The sequence below is a fragment of the Muscardinus avellanarius genome (assembly GCF_963383645.1).
Source record: "Muscardinus avellanarius genome assembly, chromosome: 15".
Lineage (NCBI taxonomy): Eukaryota > Metazoa > Chordata > Mammalia > Rodentia > Gliridae > Muscardinus > Muscardinus avellanarius.
The window spans coordinates 15486477-15508501 of record NC_137801.1 but is presented as its reverse complement, the minus strand read 5'-3'; the positions used below and the strand labels follow the sequence as shown (position 1 = coordinate 15508501).

Below are 22025 nucleotides of genomic sequence, written 5' to 3'. Positions count from 1 at the left end.
CTCACCTCTGATAGCACGGTCGTATTCAACTCCTTCCAATGCCCCAGCTGGGCATGGTGGCACACGCCTGTGATCACAGTACTTGGGAGGCTGAGACAAGAGCATTGCAGGTTTGAGGCCAGACTCAGCAACTTACAGAAACCCTCTGCAACTTAGCAAGACCCTGTTTTAAAAAAAAAAAAAAGATAAAAGGGTTAGGGGTGTAGCTCAGAGGTAGAATGCCCCTGTGTTCAATCCTCAGTGCAAAAATAAAAAAGAAATGCAAAACTAAAACGGCAACTTTTCAGCAGCCTAGCGCTCTATATATTGCAAGCAGGTGTGGGTCCATATTCAGTACAAACCTTAGGAATACCTCGGAGGAGACTCTGCCCATCCAGCCTGCTCGCCGTCACCTGGATTCTAACTGCACCTCCTCCCAGTAACTTCAGAATACTCTCCTGTTGCATGGAGCTGTTTCTTACAAACATCTAAACTCTTAGGATCCTGATCACATTTCATCAACTACCTTGCAAGACCTGAGCCTGTCAGATTTATCTTTGTGTTTATTGAACAAACATGTCCCAGATGCCTACCTCCTATCTTTATGAACTCCATGAAGGTCACGCGGTGGTCCCGAGTCACCATTACCTCATCCTCATTCTCGTTTGCCTTCTCTCCAGTATCCCTCCCAACCTCAGAACACACAAGTTTGCTGGTGAGTTCTTTAGTGAGTTGGGGGGCCCTACTGCAGGAGGGTCTCCCCCATGGGCTCCTTTCCATCAGGTCCTCTCCTTTGCTCCTGTGACCTGCACAGACATGCTGCCTGTGGGGCAGCCACTCTGACACCTGCTTCGGGACGGGCAGGTCTTTCTAATAAAATATTTTGTCTTGCCTTTCAGCTGACATTTTACTATGGTACCATAGATCGCTGGTGTCCCACATATTTTTATGAAGACATCAAGAAAGATTTCCCAGAAGGAGATATTCGCCTTTGTGAGAAAAAAATACCTCATGCTTTTATCCTCCATTTCAGCCAGGAAATGGCCAACATGATTGCTGACTGGTTAAAAGATAATCTGTCCAAAATATAAACACTAACGTAGAATATAAGCACCTACAGCCAGTTCATGGAGGCAGTAGGCTTACCAGGCTTGACTCAGTATTTCCTTTTGATGTTTGATGTTAGGGGGAAAAAAGTGAGAACTTCTTGGCTTAAAAACTACCAGCTCCCAGCTCCCCCTGCTACCGGCGAAGCGCACACAGGCGGTGAATCATTCCATAGGGTCAGCAATGCATTTCCCAGACTCAGGGGAACACCGTGATCTGTACAAGGACTCCCCTTCTGCCCACAGTGACTCCTCTTCTGCACCATGCAGTGGCGTTTGGTCAGCAGAATCCTGGAAGACAAAAGAAAATCTAAGTTTAAGTTCATTTTAGTTGTACTCGCTACCACGTGGAATCGGCTTTCCTGAAGGAAATTAGGAAATTCTTCCTAGGAAAGGTAAAAGACATCAGTGAATGTAGAACATAAACTCAGAGATGTGTAGTACGGAGCTCATGAGAAGCCAGCATGCTCTGTTCCAGGAGCGGGAAGCCGTGAACAGCGGATATTGGCTGTGGACCTGGGTGCCCTTTAAGGACAGAAGGGTGAAAATCAGCCCAGCACAGGGCCTGGCTGAGATTGTCAGTGTCACTTCATAATTTATTTGTGTTAGACAATAAAGTTCTCTGACCAGAAAGTACTATGGTCAGCTAATTGTTGAGAGATCTCAGCTCTGCCTCCTGCCACAGTACAGCCAGCAAGCTGTGTGCAGAGCGTTGGCCTGCAGCTAACAAGCACCCCACCGCTTTCTCAGCACCAAGGAGAGGCCCTGAGCTGTCCCAGGTCAGATCTGTCTAGGCCACCACACAGCCGCTCCTTCTGTGATTCTTGCAATAAAACTATTGGAAGTCAGCAGGGAGCCAGGTACTGTGCTAACCATGGATGATGATGATGATGATGATGATGATGGTGATGGTGGTGGTGGTGATGTTCTTAGCCACTTTATGATTCCTTTCTTCTTGTAAGTTTCCTGGTAAATAACTTTTGGGAAAGTGTTTTAAATTGCTGAGTAGAGCATTAACATAAGTTGGTTCTCCATTTGCAATAAGTATATTCGTTGGAAAGAAATTAAATTTTGCTAATGAACCAAAATAAGCCATTAAATCACGTGAGTTTGTCTTCTGCGAACACACCGAGGTCCAGTAGAGAAGACGCGAGTTCTCCAGCTGAGAGTTGGCTAACAACATTTCTGCCTTCCTTACACTGGCTCAATCCTGAGACCTTAGTAGGAACCAGTAAATCCCCCTGGCTGCTGTGACAGTTGACTATCAGAAACATTCCAGTTTTCTCCCAGAGGAAAGCCCTCATGGTATCATCGTTCCTTAAAGACAGTGAGATGCTGTCCTTCCTCTTAAAACCTAAAGCCCCTGATGAAAGACTGAGCTCTGATGTGCTGCCCACCCCGTGGTGAGTGCTGGATGAGTTCAGGGCCCTTGGCATGGCTTCCACATCAGAGCAAATGACTTTCAGGGGGAGCCACACTCCAGACAAGGAGTGCTGTTAGCCCAAGGTGAAGAGCCATTAGATGCACAAGCCATGGGCATGGGCCGCATAGCCCTTACGGTATCTGCATGGGGAGGCCTTCTAGAAAACAGAGGTTAGAAGCCAGGATTCATGGCTTCGAGTGCCTTGCATAGAGTGATACGCAGTAGACCAAATCCACACACATGAACAGGTACTGGTAAGAGACCTGCTGGAATAAAGAGTAACACCCACACCTTTTCTTTTAAAAGTAGAAATCTGCACACAGGAAATTGTATTTTGTTTTTGTTGTTTAGAGCTTAAAAAAAGATACAGCTTTTAATTCCTAGTGATCATCTAAACACCAAATGATTTCAAAATAAAATGTTTTACCAGCATTTATGACTGTGTCTCTCCTGATCTCTGGGTATACGGGGACGGTTCCCTTGTAGCAATTCCCCTGAGTTAAACTTGGACCCAAGTCTCACTATTAAATAGCTTCTTTTAAAGCTGGGTGTGGTGGTGCACACTTGTAATACCCAGCATTAAGAGGCTGAGACAGGAGGATCGCGGTTCTCAGACAGCCTCAGCTACTTAGTGAGAAGGCCCTTGCAACTCAGGGAGACCCTGTTTCAAAATAAAGAATAAAAAATAGGCTGGGGGGTGTAACTTGGAGGTAAAATGTCCCTTGGGTTCCATCCCCAGTACTGCAAACAAACAAACAAGAAACAATACCTTCTTTTAAATAAGGAAGAACCAGATTTCAGGAGACTGAAGTTCACCTGCTTTCATTAGGAATTATACAGAAGACAACAATTGTTGAACAGTAGATGTCCATTTTCCAGAAGCGTTTCTGCTGTGTCCTCAGTTCTCCACAGGCATGGTCTTTGGCAAAGACTTAACTTCTTACAGAGCCATCTAGTGCTGAGTGGAAGGTGTCGCTTCCACTGGACCAGTGCCCACAGCGGTCCCTAGCTCACTCGGGACCAGGAGAGCAGCTCTAGGGACAGTCCCTGGAGAGCTGGCGAGGCTTCCTATCCAGGGCTGCCGGAGCCTCGCTGTCCTCTTCCCCACTCAACCCCTGGAGAGCCAGCACCTCTAAAGTCTTGGTTTTTCTTTTTTCTTTATTTTACATTATATTATTGTTTTATTTTGTTGCTTGTTTTTTTGTTTGTTTGTTTGGTTTTTTTTTTTTTTTTTGGTTTTTTTTTTTTTTTTTTTTTTTTTTTGCAGTACTGGGGATAGAAGCCAGGGGCATTCTACCTCCAAGTTACAACCTAAGCCCTATTTTTTTATTCTTTATTTTCGAAACAGGGTCTCACTGAGTTGCAAAGGGCCTCATTAAGTAGCTGAGGCTGTCTCCAAACAGATCTTCCTGTCTCAGCCTCCCAAATTCTGGCGTTTCAAGTGTGCACCACCAGGCCAGCTTATTTTGCATTATATTTCTTCATTGTACATTATATTAACACAAAAATAATCCCAGATTTAAAGAGACATGACAGCCTAATACTTGAATCTATATTGGGTGTTTTTGTTATAAATTATTGGGACCATTTAAACAAGTCTGAAGATTAGCTGGAAATAAGATGCTGATGGCAGTTTTCTAATTTCAGTGGTAATATTGTGGAGAAGCAGCAGAACGTCCTTATGTGTGCTGAGAACTCTGAAGCATTTGAGAATCCCAAGGCATCATGTCCATGGAGTTCAAGGAAAAATAATGTTTTTGTACTTGCAAACTTTGGGGAAATTTGAGATAGCTTGGGAGTTTATAAAATTAGTAATTATTTTTAAGGCACCATGCTGTCTCCTGCATCGCCTCTCACTCTTTCTTTACCAGAAAGTAAATTTCTTTTAGATGGTAGATGGAAACCTGGGTTCAAACCCCAGATCTCTCGTTTATTAGGTCTGTGATGCTGTGGAAGACTTTGTACCTTCCACAGCCCCCATTTCCTCCAATGAAAAATTGGAATAATATCAGTACTCACCTCTAGGGTTTTGGTTTGAGGGAAAGAATTTTTGTTTTGTTCTTGATGAGAAAAATGTGAGGTCATACATGTAGCATTTAGCATCTTGCCTGGAGTACAGTAGATGCTCTATAAAATGGTACCTAAGGGGGAAGCAGGTCAAATTCATTTTTTGTTTAATTTCTCCCTCCAGTGCAATAGAAGACCCCAGGCTAGCTCAGCCCCTGCCTTGTCTCACCCAGCCTGTAATTTGATTCTCGTCGTCTCTGCATTTCTGGCTCATATGCTCACCTGGCCTGGCTTGCTGGCCTGGGGCCATTCAGCCTCCCCACACAGTTCAGGATGCTCTCACGGTTGACTTGGAAAAGATGCAGGAAGCAATACATTGCTTACATAGCATGAGACACGCTCCTTGTTGCTGCCTCCTCTGGCACGAGAGAAGAGGAAGGACATACGTGGGCTGCTCCTGCCCTGTGGTTGGGGCTGGAAGAGAGCTCAGAGGCTGGGTCAGTGTGCTCTCTGAACAAATGTATCACTGAGCTGAGGCCTTAAGCAAAGCTCCCCTGAGGGAGGAGTGAGGACAGAAAAGCACCTGCCAGTGCCCTTCTGATCGCATCCCATGGAGGCTGCGTTTCCTGCAGGTGTCCAGTAGGTGAGTGATCACAAGGTCCAGATGGGGAGCAGCTGTGGGCCACGAGCCTGACCCCTCCCGCCTGGCTGAAGGCATCTCCAGAGCAAGATTGGAGTCACTGTGATGCCCGGTGAGAGTGAGAGCCAGACAACACCCTGGGTCGATACAGTTCTATAAAGAGAAAGCTCCTGGGGAGGAGGCTGCCCAGTCCCAGAAGGACAGGTAGGACTTGGATGGGTTTGGAATGGAGGAGCGCAAGAATCCCTCACTGTCACGGTGTCATGGGGGCCTCCGATCCTGAGAGGCACTGGCTCGGCCCATTTTGCCACCTCAGATTACCGCTGCAGTGCCAAGGTAAGTGCCTTGCTCCAGAACTTGCAGCCGGTGGGTGACACTGGGGCTCCAGTTCAGGCCTCCACTCCAGAGCCCCCGCACCATCTCCTCTGTCCTCTACACCATGCTGCCTCCTAGAGGCCACAGTGAACAAACCTAGCAAAAGCAGAGGGAGGAGGAGTCACTGCAAGGGCAAAGGGTCCCGGTGGCAGGAGAAGTGGAGAGTCCATGTTGGTAATTACTAATTCGTTTTAAAAGAATGAAAGCTGTAGCCTGGCGCGGTGGCGCACGCTTGCAATTCCAGCATTTGGGAGGCTGAGACAGGAGGATTGCAGTTCACAGACAGCCTCAGCTACCTAGTGAGGCCCTTTGCAACTCAGTGAGATCCTGTTTCAAAGTAAAGAATAAAAAATAGGGCTGGGGGTATAGCTCGGAGGTAGAATGCCCCTGGGTTCCATCCCCAGTACCAAAGAAAGGAAGGAAGGAAAGAAAGAAGGAAGAAAGAAAAGAATGAAAGGTGTAACACACCAGTTCTACAGGCAGAAGCTGCATCCCGCAGGGGGCTGAGAGGAGAAACGTGCTTGTGGGGCTGCTGGGCTGGGTCGCCGGCTGGCCACCTCTGCCACGCCTCCCTGGTCACCTGGTGCTCCATGCCCAATGCAGCACGTTCTCGCGGGCTCCTCTGCACATGTGCTGAGCTCTTAAACCTTGAGATTCATTGCACCAGCTTCTGTTTTGCCCGTCCTTAACACTTTCCCTTGCGGCAAGACCCAAAACACCAACTTCCCCGTCCTCCTCTAGCAGTGCCTCCCGCCCGCCCAGCCCCCACAGTGCCCTGGCCAGGTCCCTTGAAGCCCCGCCATCACTGCAGGAATGACGCCTCCCCCCCACACCAGGAGGCCTGTTCTTCCAGGAGAGTTCTAGAAGATGGACTCATCCCTTAGCCAGTCATCTCCATTCTTGCAAGGCTTCAGGAATAGGGCCTGCCACGTGGAATATTTTATAGATTTTGTCTAAATTCATAAAAGTTTTACTGGGCATGGTGACACGCACCTATAATCCCAGTACTTGGGAGGCTAAAACAGGAGGATCGCAGGTGCCAGTATATTGTAACTCAGTGAGATTCTGTTTCAAAATAAAAAGGGTTTGGGGTGGGGCTCAGACGTAGAATGGCCCTGAATTCAATCCCCAGTTCGATCTCCATGAAGGAGGAGGAAGGGGAGAAGGAGAAGTGGGGGAGAGAAGAAAAAAGAAAAGCTTTACCATACCAAATAAGCAAGCTCTCAAGAAATTCAGATTTTCACATGTGGCCAGACTATCAGGAAACTACATGCAGGCCTTTTTCATCCTGAACTGGCTGCCAGTGGAAGTGTCAGGCAGGTACACTTGTTCTTTTCTCCCTTAAGCGTTTCCCCAGCACAGCTATGCACCGCTGGGTCACATAGATGCAAGATCATCAGGCTTGCTCCCTGGCTCCAGAGAACTCCAAGAAAGCAAGGCCGCCGCCCCTCCTGGCTTGCCTCTCGTCCAGTATGGCTGCAACTGTCACTTCTATGCTTCTAGGATGACAAAACCTCTGGAGTTTGGGCATTAGCAACTCCCAAATCTGCCCTGTTGAGCGGTTACTTCATGCAGCGCCCCAAGTGGCAATTACAGCAAAACTATACAGCACTGCATTTGGGGATCGTATAGAGCGTTCTCCTGGACTGCGTTCCTCAAACATTCTGGCAAAGGGGGCTGTGCTGACCTCCCCATTAAGTCTATGGGAAAATTCCTCCTCTCGGGGATGGGACTGTGACCTCAGGGCTGGGCGTCCATTACAGCCAGGGTTGCGGGTGCACCTGCAGGGTCTCCCTCCCTCGCAGAGGGACTAGAGTCCTGCCTCTGCAAATCCACCCTGCTCAGGCTCTGCAGAACATCTGGGTTTCCTCCTACGGCCACTGCTAAAGGACTGTGCACCTGCATGTGATTAGGAGCCAGCAGACGCCCACAGCCACAGTTGCTGGCTGAGCACTGGTCACACAACCCAATGGGCAAGTTTCTCCCCTACCCCCATGCCTTCTGAGCATATGCAGATAGGTTCCCAGGGTGTGGGAGCTCCGTGCACCCATAGCCACACCAGGCACCCCCCTTGGCATGCAGTGGTTGGAAGCATCCTCACTACGGCCTGCTCGGACATGAGCAGACCCGGGACACAGCGCGGCCAGGCAGGGAGGAGACCTCAGCCTTTGTCACTGCAGAGCCTTTTAGACTTGCTTTCATCCGTGTTTGGAAAGATGGATAAAATGTTAAATGCCTCCCCGACTTTCCTCTCTCCCCGTAACTGCCCTTCTCTGCTAAATGTGGAACCTCTCTCTGAACAGCATGTTGGACTAGGCCCAGTGGAGACTAAAAGGTTCAGAAAATGAAAACTTGGCCTGGCATGGTGGCACACCTGCAAACCCAGTACTTGCGAGGCTGAGACAGGAGGATGGCAGGTTAAAGGCCAGCCTCAGTGACCTAGCAAAACCCCGCTTCAAAATAAAAATAAATAAATTAAAAGGGCTGGGGGTGTAGCTTAAAGGAAGAATATCTCTAGGATGAATCTCCAAACAAGAGAGGGAGAAGGAGGCAGATGAGCAATGACAAATTGATGAGAATTGGTGTAAACGGCATGACAAGACTTTACACTCTTTCCTGCCGGGCGCAGGGTTTGTACTTTTATTGCACCTGCTAAGTAAGGGAGTGAAAGGGGGAACACAATTTTTCTTCCAAAGAAAGAAAAATTTCCCTTCATTTAGTCGTAATGAAATTAAGGAGCAGACAGCGCTTTTTTTTTTTTTTTAATCTATCTTTCAGCAGAGAGAAACTCACAGGCCCCAGGGACTCACATTAACATATGATATGGAAACACAGATCCAAGAGGGCACGGAGCTGCCATCACTCTGACAAAAAGGTGGGTCACACTGACAGGCGCCCTGTCCCCAAGGAGTTGATCCGGTAACAAGGCCTTAATGAGGGCAAGTCCCTGTCAGCCTCTCACAACTGCCGCTCTGTCTAAGAAATGTCTAAGGAGGAGACGAAACCGCTTCCTCAACACCTCTGTAGGAAAAAGTCTGGGAAGGCCCTGTCATCGTGGCTCTACCCTGCCTTGTCTGGGGGAGGTGCTGGAGGACCCAAGGCGGTGTCGCTGAGCACAGGATCTGTATCCTTGTCACCAAGAGGGCTGGGCAAAATGGCCTGTCAACTTTGTTCTGAGATTTTATGGGTTCTTTTTTTTTTTTTGGTGGTGGTACTGGGGGTGGAACCCAGAGGCTTTCTACCTCCGGGCTATACTCCCAGACCTTTTTTATATTTTATTTGGGAACAGGGTCTCACTAAGTTGCTGAGAGCCTCACTAAGTAGCTGAGGCTGGCTTCGAACCCGTGCGATCCTCCTGTCTCAGCCTCCCAAGCGTGGGGATTACAAGTGTGCGCCACCACGCCCGGCTTTTATGGGTTTCTCTAAAATACACTGGTCTCGCAAAGGAAGCTGCTTCTGCTGGACTCTGCCTGGCTGCAAGGTCCATGAGGCTCAACATTTCCTAGAGTGAAGCAGGTCCCACAGCAGCCTGAAGTGTGTGAAAACCAAAAGCTTTGCCATTCCAACTGGGTTTGGGATGAATACACATTCTTTATGAATTATAATGCTCCTTTCACAAAGAGAACGTGTTTTCCACTGTATTTTGGCTGCTTCTCCCTGGACCCAGGCTTGACTTTTACCTTCCTGTGCAGTGACCATGCAGCGTGGGGCTGTGCCGTGTCCTCTGCAGGCTCACGCGGGCTGCCGCAGCCCCACAACCCCGAATCCACAGGTGAGACCCCCGTGTTCAAGAGGCAGCGGTGGGTAGAAAGGCCAGCAGCACCTGTCCATCCCTTACGCCCAGGCTCGGCTGCCCTTCTCAGCTGTGGAGAAGAAAGACTAGACTAACACAGAAAGGCTGGCTATCAAAGGCCGAGACACTTCTCTAGAGACCAGTCAGGAGCAGTTTTATGAATAAAATATTTAATCAACGTTATCTGTACAAAATATCCAAATGGTTAATGAAGAGCATACGGGCATGTTTAACAAATATATATACTGCTATGTAAGAGTCGAGAAAAAAATAGAGCTTGTTGTTTTATAGGTCATTTACACTTCAATATGTACAAATGTATTTAAATTTGAGAATACATATACACATGGATTTATACCTGCCCTTGAAGGGGTCCCCAACTCGCTGGCCTGGTCACAGATAAATATTTCACAATGCCAGTGAGGACTACCCAAGAGCGGGGCTGGGCAGCAGGGAGACAGACTGTCTTCAGCTTTAGAGTTCTGCTGTGTCCAAACCAGAGCTGGCAGGCTGCCGACACAGGAGATTTCAGATGCACCCACTGGTTTTTAAACCTACTTCTGCCTCTGTCTCCTTACTCCCAAGCCAAGCTGGGAGAAATGAAAGGGGCTTCCCCCTAAAAATCATTTATTTCGTCTTGACCTGCTGAGGGAACGGCATGTAATTGAGTCTTCTTGTCATTACCATCACTTTTGAGTTTGGCCTTTTCTTGCAAATCACGGTATTGGAACTGGATTAAATTTGCTTTTTAAGCTGCAGGCCGCTCACTACATGCAGAATCCTGCTGCCCACCCAGGGCCTGCTTAAACAGCATCCACTTTGGAAGCAGGTGCAGAGAAGCTGGGCAAAAGGATCTGCTTCTTTATGTATAAAACAAAAACAATCCCAAACTTATCAGAATTTCCTATGGTCATCTGCTAAACGGGCAAGTCGCAGACAGCATGTTAACCCTTATGAAGATGCATTAACTTTTCACTGGGGGTGAAAACTTCCAGCTAAAAGACCTAAAGTGACTTAGTTATGATTCTCTGTCAAAACATAAAAGCCATTTGCACTACCGTTAAAAAGTGAAATACAAAAATAAAATTACTCTAAGGGTGCCTGTGTTTCAGTTCATCTGTGATTTAGCCAAGGTGGTGAATGCCTGAGAAATTCCCCTCTCTGGAGTCTCTGTTCCTTGATAAGAACACTTCACTGTCTCCAAAAGCAGGCTCCATCCTGAGCTGTCCTCCTCCCCTGGGCTGGGCCACCAGTTCCTCAACATAACACCGAATAGCTGACTATCGCCAGCTCCAACAGGCCCTGCCCCAGAAATAGAAGTCATTGGAAATAAGCCCTGTTTGTGGGGAGCCCCACTCCAACCAAGCTGTTGCTGCCCCAAGCAAGGACAGCCCACCATATTCTGGCCTTGGCAGCTTTCAGCAGCAAAGAAAGACCCTCAACCTACCCTGATGCTGCTTCTCAGACTCAACCCACTGAGAAACCCAGGACTGCCAGCCACAGCCCACCGGGGCCTCCTAGGGAAGTCAAGCTCTCGGGAGAATCTGCTACTGCCGTGAGCACACCTCGGCAGAGGAACAGATGACTGTGATTTAGATTCCTGCAGCCAAGTGTCAGGGGCAGAGACTCGGGGGAGGCATCTCACACATCTCTCTATCTCTAGACTCAGGAATGGGGTGGGGTGCGGAAGCAAAGCTGCTGGCCTTGTCTCAAAGGTCTGTACCTCCCAATCAGCTGTCAGCTTTTCTTTGAGTGTCTAAACAACTTATTTCATCATCCCTTAAAAGAGGATGAAAAATTCCTGCAGCTCTACTTCTCTCGGGCGGCCCTCTCCAAATCTAGATTTGATTTCTAATCCAGAACAAGAACAATCACCTGTCAAGAGTGACAGGTGATTTTTACAAATTCAGTCCAATTCTTACCAACAAACTCACCTGCCTGAGCAGAAACACATCTCTCAGGAAGTTTCTGTGGCTGCTTGCTGCAGCTCTCCTGAGAGAAACCAAGAGAGCTTTCGTGGTCACAGAAATGTAACCACGCCACTAGAGAAGGTCTGCAAGGTTGGCCTGGGTGAGAGGAGGCAGAATCCCACTCGGCATGCTGCTCTGGGGGTGAATTTGAACAGCAGCAACGGCAAGCAAGCCTTGCCGTGCAGACCCATTTTTCAAAGACCTCGAATCCCTTGACCTCCCAGCCTGGCTTGCTCAGATGTCATTGCTGCCGCCGCCATGAAGCACCAGCTCCAAGTCTCACTGGCTGATGGTCTGGTGCCAAATCCCAGGCAGCCTGTGTTCACAGCACAGGCACATGGCAGACAGGGGAGCCGGCACCGTGATGCTGGATGCAGGCACATCATGAACAGAGTGTGTCCCTGACTGATGGTCACAGCTCATGGCCTCAAGTCGCCCCGCAGCCTCTCCCTGCAGCCCATGATAACCGCCTTCTCAGCAGAACTTTGCTTCAGGCTACCTGTTCTTGCAGTTCTGCGCTCTGGACACAGATTAGGGAACAGAAGAGCAACGAAGGGAGGAAGAAAACTCAGCTCCAGGTGCAAAAAGAGAGCTGTCTTCAAAGTTCAAAATGAACCATCTTTTTTTATTCCTGTGCTGCCCCAACAGAGGTGCCAGCAGCAGGTCAGACCCTTCTCCCAGCACTGGGTCACCGAGCAATCCCAGCCTGAGTGTGGCCCTGCCCACGTTGAAGTGACCCATGTTGAGTGGGCAGGGCACAATGCAAGCCAGGTGAGCAGTGCCCCTCTGCCAGGGGCACTAGGTAGTTCTGGGATTTGGGGGAGCCAAGTTCCGCCCCTGAGGTCTGGACTTCCCTGTACCTGCCTTGCCCCAGAGAGAAATCAAAGCAGCATCCATGAAGTGCTGACAGAGGCTGGGAGTGAGAAATAAGATGCATGCGCTCACACACACACACACACACACACACACAGCACAAGCTGCGATGTTCATGAGATATGGCTCTGGGAGTGGGGTCAGAAGGGGACCTTGTCCAGCTTCAGTCACAATTGTTCTGCCTTGGAATCATCTGAATGGGCTTCGGGACACAGTAAGATCCTAAGACCGGGGACTGGAGAGGTCCTTGTGTTCAGGGGCAGAAGGTGACCCTAGGCAGAGAGGTGACCTCAGGAGACGTCCCCGCACTTGCAGGCCACGCTGTGGAGGGCGCTAGCTCCTGAGTGTGCAGAGGCCCACAGTGGGCCCTGACTCCAGTGCTGCTCAGACTTGCCAGCCCCCAAGGGGATCCAGTGACCTCTCACTCCTTCCCAAACATCGGCATCCTCCCTTCCCTCCCCAACGCAGACACTTCCTGAGAGACAAACACAGGCCATCCCCTCCATCAGTGAGATGGAGCCTGGTCCTCCCAGCCCACCTGTAGAAGCCACCTGGCCCTCCGCCCACTGAGGGGCCGGCTTCTTGGGCCAGGAGTTCTCCCAAGAGGATGTTCTCTCTGCAGAATCAGCAAGGCCCGAGATGGCTGCGGCACCTTCTCTAGCATTACACTGTTTTTTTTCTGGAGAGCAGACTCCAGCAAGTAAAGAACTGGCCTTTCTGTGCACAAGCTACTTTGGAAAGAACTTGGTTTTGCTCCCTGCTTGAAGAAGAAAATCAGTCTACAACCCTGGTCATTTTCTGCTGTGAGTGGAGTGTGGCTGCTAGCAGGATACGGCCTGGTGGGCTTTGGATCACCCCCCTGTTCCATCCATAGGGTTCCTGGCACCCGCCTCAGGACTCACCTGCCTTGCCCACACCATGAGCACTGTAGGAGAAGCACCACACCTCACAGGGAACTCTGGGGACTGGGTTCCAATGTCACATCATCTGCACCTGGTCCCTTTCTGATCCACTTACGTACTCAAACACCAGGGAAATGGGTACAGGGTGGGCATGTCTGTAGTGAAAGAACACAGCCCTACCCTGGCTTCCGCAAAGCTAAGACACAAAGCCTGTCCTCCCCTCCTCTCCAGAAGAGCCAGCCCAGCTGCTTGCAAAGCCAGAATTCCACGAGGCCAGTGTTTGGGAGTCAATTGTGGAAATGTCTGCTGCAAGAGTGGGGATCTCCCCTAAGACAGAAGTTCAAGCAGCCGTGACCAGACTGTCATGATGTTGGCAGCCCTCACAGCAGTCCCCCCGGGCCCCAGCTGGCCTGGCCCACGCTCCCCGAACAGGGATGCCAAACCCTGCTTGCCCACAGGAAATAGTGCTTGCAATGATCCCAACTAGTAATACCCAATTCTCCCCAGCAAAGTGGAAAATTCGATTTATTTTAGCAGGGATACTTTGATGACTTCAGATGGGGGGATGCCTTCACTAAGGGTCCTAACATAATTGAGCCCTGCTCACCCCTCTGCAGCCTTTTCCCCAAGGGTGGGGATAGAGTGTCCAGCTGTGGAGTCTTGCAGAACAGCTGGACTTGTGCTGGCCACCCCAGCCCCTTCCCCAGGCCTAGAAGGCAGATAATAAGGGTTGTGCCCCACCATGCTGACAGAATGTTGTCCTCCCATCCTCGGAAAGCCAGTTTATCCACATCCTAGCAGTAGATACCAGTCTGCCCCACACATGGTGAACCCTCTGCTATCATTTTTACAAAGGGAAACTGGTTCTCCAGAGGCCCGACTCTGAGGAGCCAGAGGCCTGGGCAGAGCTGGACCCTGGCAGGCACCATGGCCCTTGAAAACCAGAAACAAGCCGGGTGTGGTGGCGCATGCTTGTAATCCCTGCGCTTGGGAGGCGGAGACAGGAGGATCGCGCTGGTTTGGAGCTGGCCTCGCTGGCTTAAGAGACCCTGTTTCCAAATAAAAAATATATAAAATAGGTCTGGGAGCGTAGCCCGGAGGTAGAAGGGCTTCCAGGAACCCCAGTATCACAAAAAAGAAAGAAAGAAAGAAAGAAAGAAAGAAAGAAAGAAAGAAAGAAAGAAAGAAAGAAACCCAGAAACACTCCCTCCACTCAGTAAAGCACACCTAAGGCCTCAGGGGCCAGAGGGGGAATTGTGCTAAGAAAACAGCCCTCCCTGGGTGCACCTGAAAAGATGCAGGGAGACACCACTGCCTGCATCAGCCCAAATCATCTTGTTAGAAGGAGGTCATTAGCAAGGAAACAGGGGGGAAAGAAATATATATATATATATATATATATATATATATATATATATATATATTAAAAAGCTCCCACTAAATCAGAACATTTCTTGCCCCAAACTTATTCTTCCTAGTCACCAGGAAAAAAAACAGTATCAAAATGTTTGCTCTTGTCCAAAGATTTGAATGCCTTAAAATTTCCTCAAAATAATCCTTAACTGATTTTTCATTAACTTCCTTTCTAAACTTTCTACCACAACGTCTACCACTTGCAAAGCTGTCGTGCCTCTTTTTTTTTTAAGTCTTCATAATGACAGGTAGCAGAGCAATCACCATGCAATCACTATTAAAAATCATCGTTTAAAGAACAAGAAGGGGCTTTCTCTGGCAAACTCCACAAATCTGGGCACCATCTTTGCCCCATCGCTAAAATAAGATGGAGTTGTACCGGAGCAGCTGCTTTTAGGTTTTTGTTTAAACCTGAAGAAACCAGTTGCATTTTCTGGTTATTTTTAGCTACTCACACCGGCCACAGCATAAAAATTTCACATTATAAAAGGGGAAATTTCTTAATTTTAATAATAAATTATATGTGGGGTTTTATCCACTTGGGGGGGGGGGATTTTACAGAATAAAAAGGACTCAGGTGAGGCCTTAAATAAATTAGTTGTATCTAAATCTTTAGTTGCTCCCATCTGTCATGAGTATAAAATGTAACCACTAGGAATTACAATGTGTATAAAACGTCCCAAACCTTAGTATCCAAGACAAGGGGGATATCAGTGCCTATCCAGGACCCTAAAGGAGAAAGCCCGCCCCCCGCACAACACTGAACCAACAGTACCCAGAAGGGCTGCGGGGTTTTGCAAAGAAACCCTGGGATTCCCCAGGCAGGTGGAATCCAACTTTTCTCTCCCCACCACTGACTAAAGGCTACAAAGAAGACCCAGGCATGAGCAAATCAAACAAAACAACGAAGGCTGGCGAGTTGGCGCTCACTTTTAACATAGATCAAAATCCTACCATCCAGGACTCTGGGTCCGCCCACCCCAGCCCAGCTCCTGCCTTTTGGAAGCGCCCAGGGCGACTAAGCCGGTACTGAAGAACCAAGGGGGTAGACCTTCCTCCTCTGAAGGTCAGGGCTGTGCACTGAAGTCCGACAAGAACACTTTTGCGTGGCTTCATTTTCCATTACTATCACACTGCCAAAAACGACAGCAACACGGAGAAAGCATGTTAAAGTCCGCACAGGCTTAATTGTTAAGCACAAGCACAAGTCGGCCCACGCGGGCTACACTGTTTGGAGGGCTGTGCCCTCCTGGCCTGCCTCCTCTGGGGCAGCTGGCCCTGTGTCCTCAAGCCCCAACAGGCCTCCTTGCCAGCCTCTCAGAAAACCTTCCTGGCAAGTCTAGAAAAAGCAGCAGCTGTCCCCCCAAGACACTGCAATGGCCTCCCTCTGACCAGCTGGGAAGCCTGGACTGCAGGTAGATCCCAATCCACCCGCAGTGTCCTATCAGCTCAGACTCCCCCGTTTCGCCTTCCCTGAAGAGAAAAATATCCTTTCCGACACTTTCCAATTGAGATCTCTCCCAAATGGAATTTGATAAGGGGCGGTGCTGACCTTTGCGTAGATCTGGGAAGCTCCACTACACATTCTTTCAAACAAAACTTCCCTTTCAAAACGGAGGCTAAAGTTTTAAAGTTGGAGGGGAGGGGGGTTCCTTTTGCAGCGGCTTCTTCTCAGAGGAAAGCCCCCCAGTGCAACACAAACTTCCAGAAAGGCCAATCCTCTTCTACAAAGGGCCCCAGGGAGGGGGGGGCAGCACCTGAAACGCAGCCACCCCTGGGGGGCCACGCTCCGCACCTGCCCAGAAACAAAAAGGAGTGCGATCAATACCCCTTTAGGCGACCCATTCTGGAGCCCTTAATCCTAACCCCTTTCTACCGGTTTTCGTGCCTGTTGCCTACTACACATCAACACAAACACCCTTCTCTCCCCCCAAAGACGGCAGTGGGCGCCAGGGCGATCCATCCGCTTACAAAATACGCAAGGCTGTGACACTCGGTAGCGCAGGCTCCCTCCTCTCCTCCCAAGGCTTTCGGGTGCTGCAGTCCCCGGTAAGTGTGTACGTGATCACCAGTGTGTGGGTGTGAGTGCGAGCGTGTGCTCTTCTCCGTGCGGACGCGGGGACCGGAGGAGTCCGACGCGCCCCCTGCTCGGTGCCAGGCGCGGCCCGAGGCCGCTCTTCAGCGGGGCCCCTCCCTGGGCCGCAGCTACCTGCAGCCGCACGCCTCCACCACCATATCCTCGTACTGCTTGTAGACCACGTTGTTGGCGGCGTCGATGTAGAGGATGCTGATGGGGCTGAGGCGCGCGGGCACGCAGCAGGAGGCGGGCGCCGCGTCGGGCGCCAGGGAGTTGAGCAGCGTCTGGATGATGGCGTGGTTGGTGGGCTCGAGGTGCGAGCGCAGCGGGAAGTCGCAGACGCCCTCGCAGTGGTACGCCTCGTAGTCCAGCGGCGCGATGATCCAGTCGTCCCAGCCCAGCTCCTTGAAGTCCACGTGCAGCGGCTTGCGGCTGCAGCGGCTCCGGCCCCTGCGCCCGTGGCCCCGGCCCGCGCCCCCGCCGCCGGCCCGCGCGTCCCGCGTCCCGGCCAGGGCGGTCCGTCGCCGCCGGCGGCCGCCAGCCCCCAGCGCGGGCGACCCCAGGCCGGGGCCCGGGTCCGGCGGCCCCGGTTCTGCGGCCAGCGCGGCCCCGAGCGCGCGGGCCTGGGCGCGGATCTCCCGGAACAGGCTGCCCTGCCTCTGCGTGCGGGCGGAGACCACCAGCAGCGCGCGCTCCTCGGCCGCCGCCGCGGCCCCTCCGCCCGGCCAGCCGAAGCCCAGCGGCCGCAGCGCCTGCGGACTCCGCGCGGGGCCGGCCACGGCGCGCAGCCGGAGGCAGAGGGCGCGGGGGGCGCGCGGCTCCCGGCGGTGGCTTCGCACCGCGTCCGCCACGTCGAACACCTCCCAGCGCGGGCGGTCCAGGGGCTCGGCGGCCCGGGAGTGCAGCAGGCGGGACGCGCCCGGGGCGCCCGGACACGTGGACAGCTGCAGCAGCGGCGGCGGGGACGATGCGCTGCCCGCGCCCGGCCCCGGGGACGCGCGGCGCAGCACCCGGAGCTCTGCGTCCACCACTTCGTCGGCGTCGCCAAGGCTGGACACGTCGAACAGGAAGCTCTGGCCGGTCTCGGCTGTCCAATCGTCTACGGGGCACCGGCAAAGACAGAGAAAGAGTGGGGTGAGAGCGAAGCCGCACTCCCGACGCGGGCCTCCCTGAGGGCACCTGGCCCAGCCATCCTCCAAATAGGGGTAAGGCTGCGGGGGGGCGGTGTCTGGCCCCGCACCTGAGACTCAGTCCTAGTACTGCTAGAAGGAGTACCGGGCTCACCGACATCGGGATAATCGCTGAGCCGAAAGACCAGCCGTGCAGCGTCCCGGGCCAAGATCTAAGGCCTCTGCAGCCATAGGTCTGCAGGACCCAGTCGGAGCCAGACGCCCAGCAGGGACAAACAGCAGGTAAGGGGTAGGGGTGCTTTAGAAGTCGGGGGCCCTCCCTGAGGTCTTGCGCTACTGGACCCGAGCTCCAGGCTGCCTTGCTGAGCCCCGCGACAAGTCGCGGCTGTGCGAAAAGGAAAGTTCTGTGCTCTGAAAAGGCTTTCCCTCTTCTGCTGCTTCTAGTCCTCCAACCCAGCCTGGACATCCCGGCTATCCACGGCCTCTCTTGCGAGCTGTGCCCTGCGAGTCATCCAGGACGTGAACCCCGCCTCGCTGCTGAGGCTGAGAGCCTCTAGCCCAGCTTCCGCTTTGGGCCGAAGGGGATAGCGACGGGGCTCGCCCAAGATCTCAGCCATGAGCCGGATGCTGGTCGCCATCCGGAACCCAAGGCTGGGCGCCTATCCGTGTTCCTGTGGCCTTAGGAGGAGGAAAAAGGCGGCTGGGGAACTCAAAGAACCTTCTCCGAAGGATTTGGGGCAGCCTTGCCCCTTGAGAGCTGCAGGCCGGCCAGTCCTGCTTCTAAGAGTGGTGGTCCCTTTTGCAGGCTGACTCTTCAGCTCTGCTCTAACTTATCTCAGACTTGGGATTTTATTTATGGTCGTGAGCACTTTTTTTCCCCCTCTTGGGGCTCAAAAAAGTTCAAATTCCACTAAGAAGCAGATAAGGAGCTCCCTTTGAAGGGGGTCATATGGTTTCGTTTTGCCCCCAAAAGAAAGAGACTGTGCAGACTCCCCCACCATTGGGGATCTGCTCGCTGACCAATGGAGGGCAGGCCCTGTGCCTGAGGTCTGCGGGTGGTTGTCCCTGGTCTCTGGGAATCTCAGGCAACCCTGCTCCAAGTTAAGACTCAGGGTGGAGAGGGAGACGGGAGGGTGCTGAGCAAGTGCAGCCCCTACTTTCTCCCAGGGGCATACTGAGCTTTCTCTCTGAGCTATCCCTGCAGCCACCTGGAGGGAAGGATGGGCAGGTGGTCTCTCAACCCTTGCCAACCAAACAAAGCTCCCAGGAGATGATTCAGCTACTCCCACAGCCATAGCAGAACTAATCTGACTTCAGAAATCCCCTTGCCTCTGCTAATTGAGGACCCATGCTCATCCCATCCCATCTCCTGCAGCCTGGGACCTCGCTAGGCAGACAGATCTCAAGCCAAGCATTCATAGGACTGGGATTTCCTATCAGTATCCCAGAATCCTAGGCAAGGGCCATGTCAGGCACTCAGAAAACTTTGCTGGTTCTAATCTGATTGTAGGGATTTGTGCCCAGGCTTTCCATAGACCCAAAATAAAATAGTCTATGCACAGGCACCGTGTGTGTGTGTGTGTGTGTGTGTGTGTGTGTGTGTGTGTGTGTGTGTCTGTGTGTGTGTGTGTGTGTGTGTGTGTGTGTGTGTGTGTGTGTGGTGTAGGGGGTAAGTGATTTGGTCACTGCACAGTGGCAGCTGCCTGTTTCCCCAGGCTGGGCACCCAAGGTGTGTAAACTGCCAGGAGCTCCTGAGCCTCAGACCAGGACCCTTACTTCCCAGCCCAACATGCCTTTCTTTTCCTCCTGCTTTCCATGCTAGGTCTCTGGCTGGGCGGAATTAAAGCCAAAATTACTTGCATTTCCGCCTGAAAAATTAGTTGAATTTTCCCTATCTGTCTGCTTTAATGGCTTCAGTGGAGATTAATAAAATCCAGATGATTACAGCAAGCACCACAGGGTCTCACCGGACCCAGCAGAGGGTGAGGTGGGGTGCGCTTTCAGGGAGACAGGCCTGCATTCCTCTACAGACTGGGGGGGGGGGGTAGGCCTCTCCTCCCCAACACAAGCAGAGTCCTGGCCTCTGGCTCGCCCTGGGGCCCCTGCATGGGACCCATAGCTACTCACTTCCCCACACACGCCCTCCTCCTACCTAGAGATGCCACCAGTCTAACCAGCACCGTGTTCTTTATTCTGATACCCGTCTTTCTCTCAAGTCCCCTGGGTTCCCTCCAACGTGTGCCTCCCCCGAGGGACTGAGAACTGCGGAGGTCCTGCAAGGGGGCAGCCACTACCTGGTCCCTCCCTGCCCGTCCTTTTGGCTGGAGCCGCAGATTGCCCACTGGGGCCCTTCTCTGGAGGGCTCCGGGCCCAGGCCGCTCTAGACCCTTACCCCCAAAGCGGGTCTGGGACTCAGCCTGCCGCCTCCTGACTCCCTCGAGGGGACCTGCGGGCCGTCAAGGCCAGGCAGCTCCGCAGAGGGACCCCCTTAGCCCTCGAGGGCCCGACCCCTCGAGCCTCGGTCCAGGCGCGGCGGGTTCCAGTGTGTTGACCTCAGCAGGCGGCGAAGTTTCTAACATCTGAGTCCAGGGACTTGGGGGTCTGCGGCCCCAGAGAGAATGGAACCGGAGTGTGGCTCCTGGGGTGCTCTCGCCCGCCCCAGGATCGGACAAGATGGGCGGGCGCAGAAGAGAGATGCGTACCTGGTGTCGCCAGGTCTACGAAGCCGGTGATGGTGTCCGCGCTGCCGTGGCCGGAGGCGGAGGCTGCCCCGGCCGGAGCCCTCCCGGCCAGGCTCCGGTAAAGCGACATCATGAAGCGGTGCGGCACCACCGAGCCGTTCCTGAAGCGGGAGCCGGCGGCCCGGACGAGGGTCCTCCCGCCGCCGCCGCCGCCGCCGCGCCCCGGGCTCCGGGCCGGCCCTGCCCCCGCCGCTCGCAGCACCGCGGCCGCCTCCAGCCCGGCGCGGGGCCGGCAGGCGCTCAGCAGCCAGAGGCACAGCGCGGCGGCGGCGCTCAGGTCCATGGGCTCCGCGGGCCGGGCGGGCGGGCGCGCGGCGCGGGCTCCGTGGCTCCGGGAAGTCCCCCGGCGCCTTTTGAACATAGTGTTTAATAATGGGGGAAGTGAGCGCCGCGAGCCGCGGCCCCCCTCCTCTCCCACCCCACCCCACCCCCGCCCGGCGCCCGGAGCAGCGCCCCCTGCTGAACACTCCCCGCGCTCCGCACTCGGCCGGCCTCGCAGTCCCGGCTCCCCCGCCGCAGCGCGGCGCCCCCGCTCCGGCCCAGGGAGGGATGTCCGCCCCGGGCTCCCGCCGCTCCTGCCCGGGGCTGGAGCATCCCTCCGCCCCGCCCGCCCCGCCGCCCCCGGACAGGGGCGCCCTCCTCGGCCCAGGCTGGGGCGCCGCAGACCCGCCCTCCTCCCGCACGGCCCGCGCCTGGCGCCCCGGAGCCACCAGGGCGTCCGCCAGCCTCGAGGGCGCTGCGCATCACCGGGGGGGGGGCTCCCTGTCCTGCCGCAGCCCCCAAAGATCGGGTTCCGCGGCCAGAGCAGGGAGGGGACCCCTAGGGGAAAGCGGAGCCACTTGCTGGAAGGGCGGTCCAGAAAGACAGATGGACAGCGGCCAGCCGGCTGTCGGGAAGGAAAGGCTTGAGCGAGGAACTTGCGCTCTAGCGAGGGTCAAACTCTTCGCCAAGCAGGGGAGTTTCAGAGGCGCGTGCGTAGTGTGTTGGGGGGTCGGAGGGGGCTTTGCACGAGCTGCACTCTCGAGTTCAACGCTATGTAAAGCGGCGACCTTCCGCCCCACTTCTGGGGCGGTGGGAGAGGTACTTTTCTTTGGGTCGGGAGGGATCATGGACACCCGCTATGGGAATGTCCTGGCGTGGACAGAAGTCGGGAAGAGAGGATGGGGATGCGAGCAGCGCAGAACCGGGAGGAGGGGGCGGGCGTCCCAGCTTCACTCCCGGAGGGGGAGCCCCGCAGCCGCCAAGCCCCGCGCGCACTCGCGCTAGTGGCGGGGCACAGGGGTCCGCAGCTGGCGGAGGCAGAGGAGGGAGGGCGTCCGCGGGGTCAGCTCGGGTCGGCATCCCCTTAGGGCAGGATATGCGGAATGATGCTAGACGGTGGAGAAACTGGCCGCAAGCATCCCAACGGGAAGACGTCTTTATGTCTGTCTTGTTCTCTCTCCTTTACTTCTTTTTGTTTCCTTTTTTTTCTTTTCTTTTTTTTATTGCGACACTGGGAATGGAACTCAGGGGCTTTCTACCTCTGAGCTGCTTTTCCAGCCCCCTTTTTATTTTATTTTATCATTTATTTATTTATTTATTTTGTGGTACTAGGGG

General features: G+C 53.3%; 2 protein-coding genes across 4 annotated transcripts in view; one reads left to right on the top strand and one right to left on the bottom strand.

Annotated features, from left to right (window-relative positions):
- The window catches only part of LDAH (lipid droplet associated hydrolase), a gene marked incomplete at both ends in the record, with an annotated part of 80359 nt that extends 79289 nt beyond the window's left edge, over positions 1–1070 (top strand). For both annotated transcript variants that reach the window (XM_080711232.1, XM_080711231.1), the window contains one exon: positions 879–1070. In XM_080711232.1, coding sequence (XP_080567358.1) covers positions 879–1070 — 192 coding nt within the window. The remainder of the gene's footprint in view (positions 1–878) is intronic.
- Positions 1071–16686: 15616 nt separating this feature from the next.
- On the bottom strand, positions 16687–20712 carry GDF7 (growth differentiation factor 7; the record flags this gene model as incomplete). 2 transcript variants are annotated; one of them, XM_080711131.1, is made up of 2 exons in its annotated part: positions 16687–17657; positions 20391–20712. In XM_080711131.1, 2 exons carry the CDS (start codon positions 20710–20712, stop codon positions 16687–16689), a joined length of 1293 nt encoding a protein of 430 aa, XP_080567257.1. The 2 variants fall into 2 exon arrangements, with proteins under 2 accessions (XP_080567257.1, XP_080567258.1); XM_080711132.1 differs by having other exon boundaries at positions 16687–17645.
- Positions 20713–22025: the final 1313 nt, after the last annotated feature.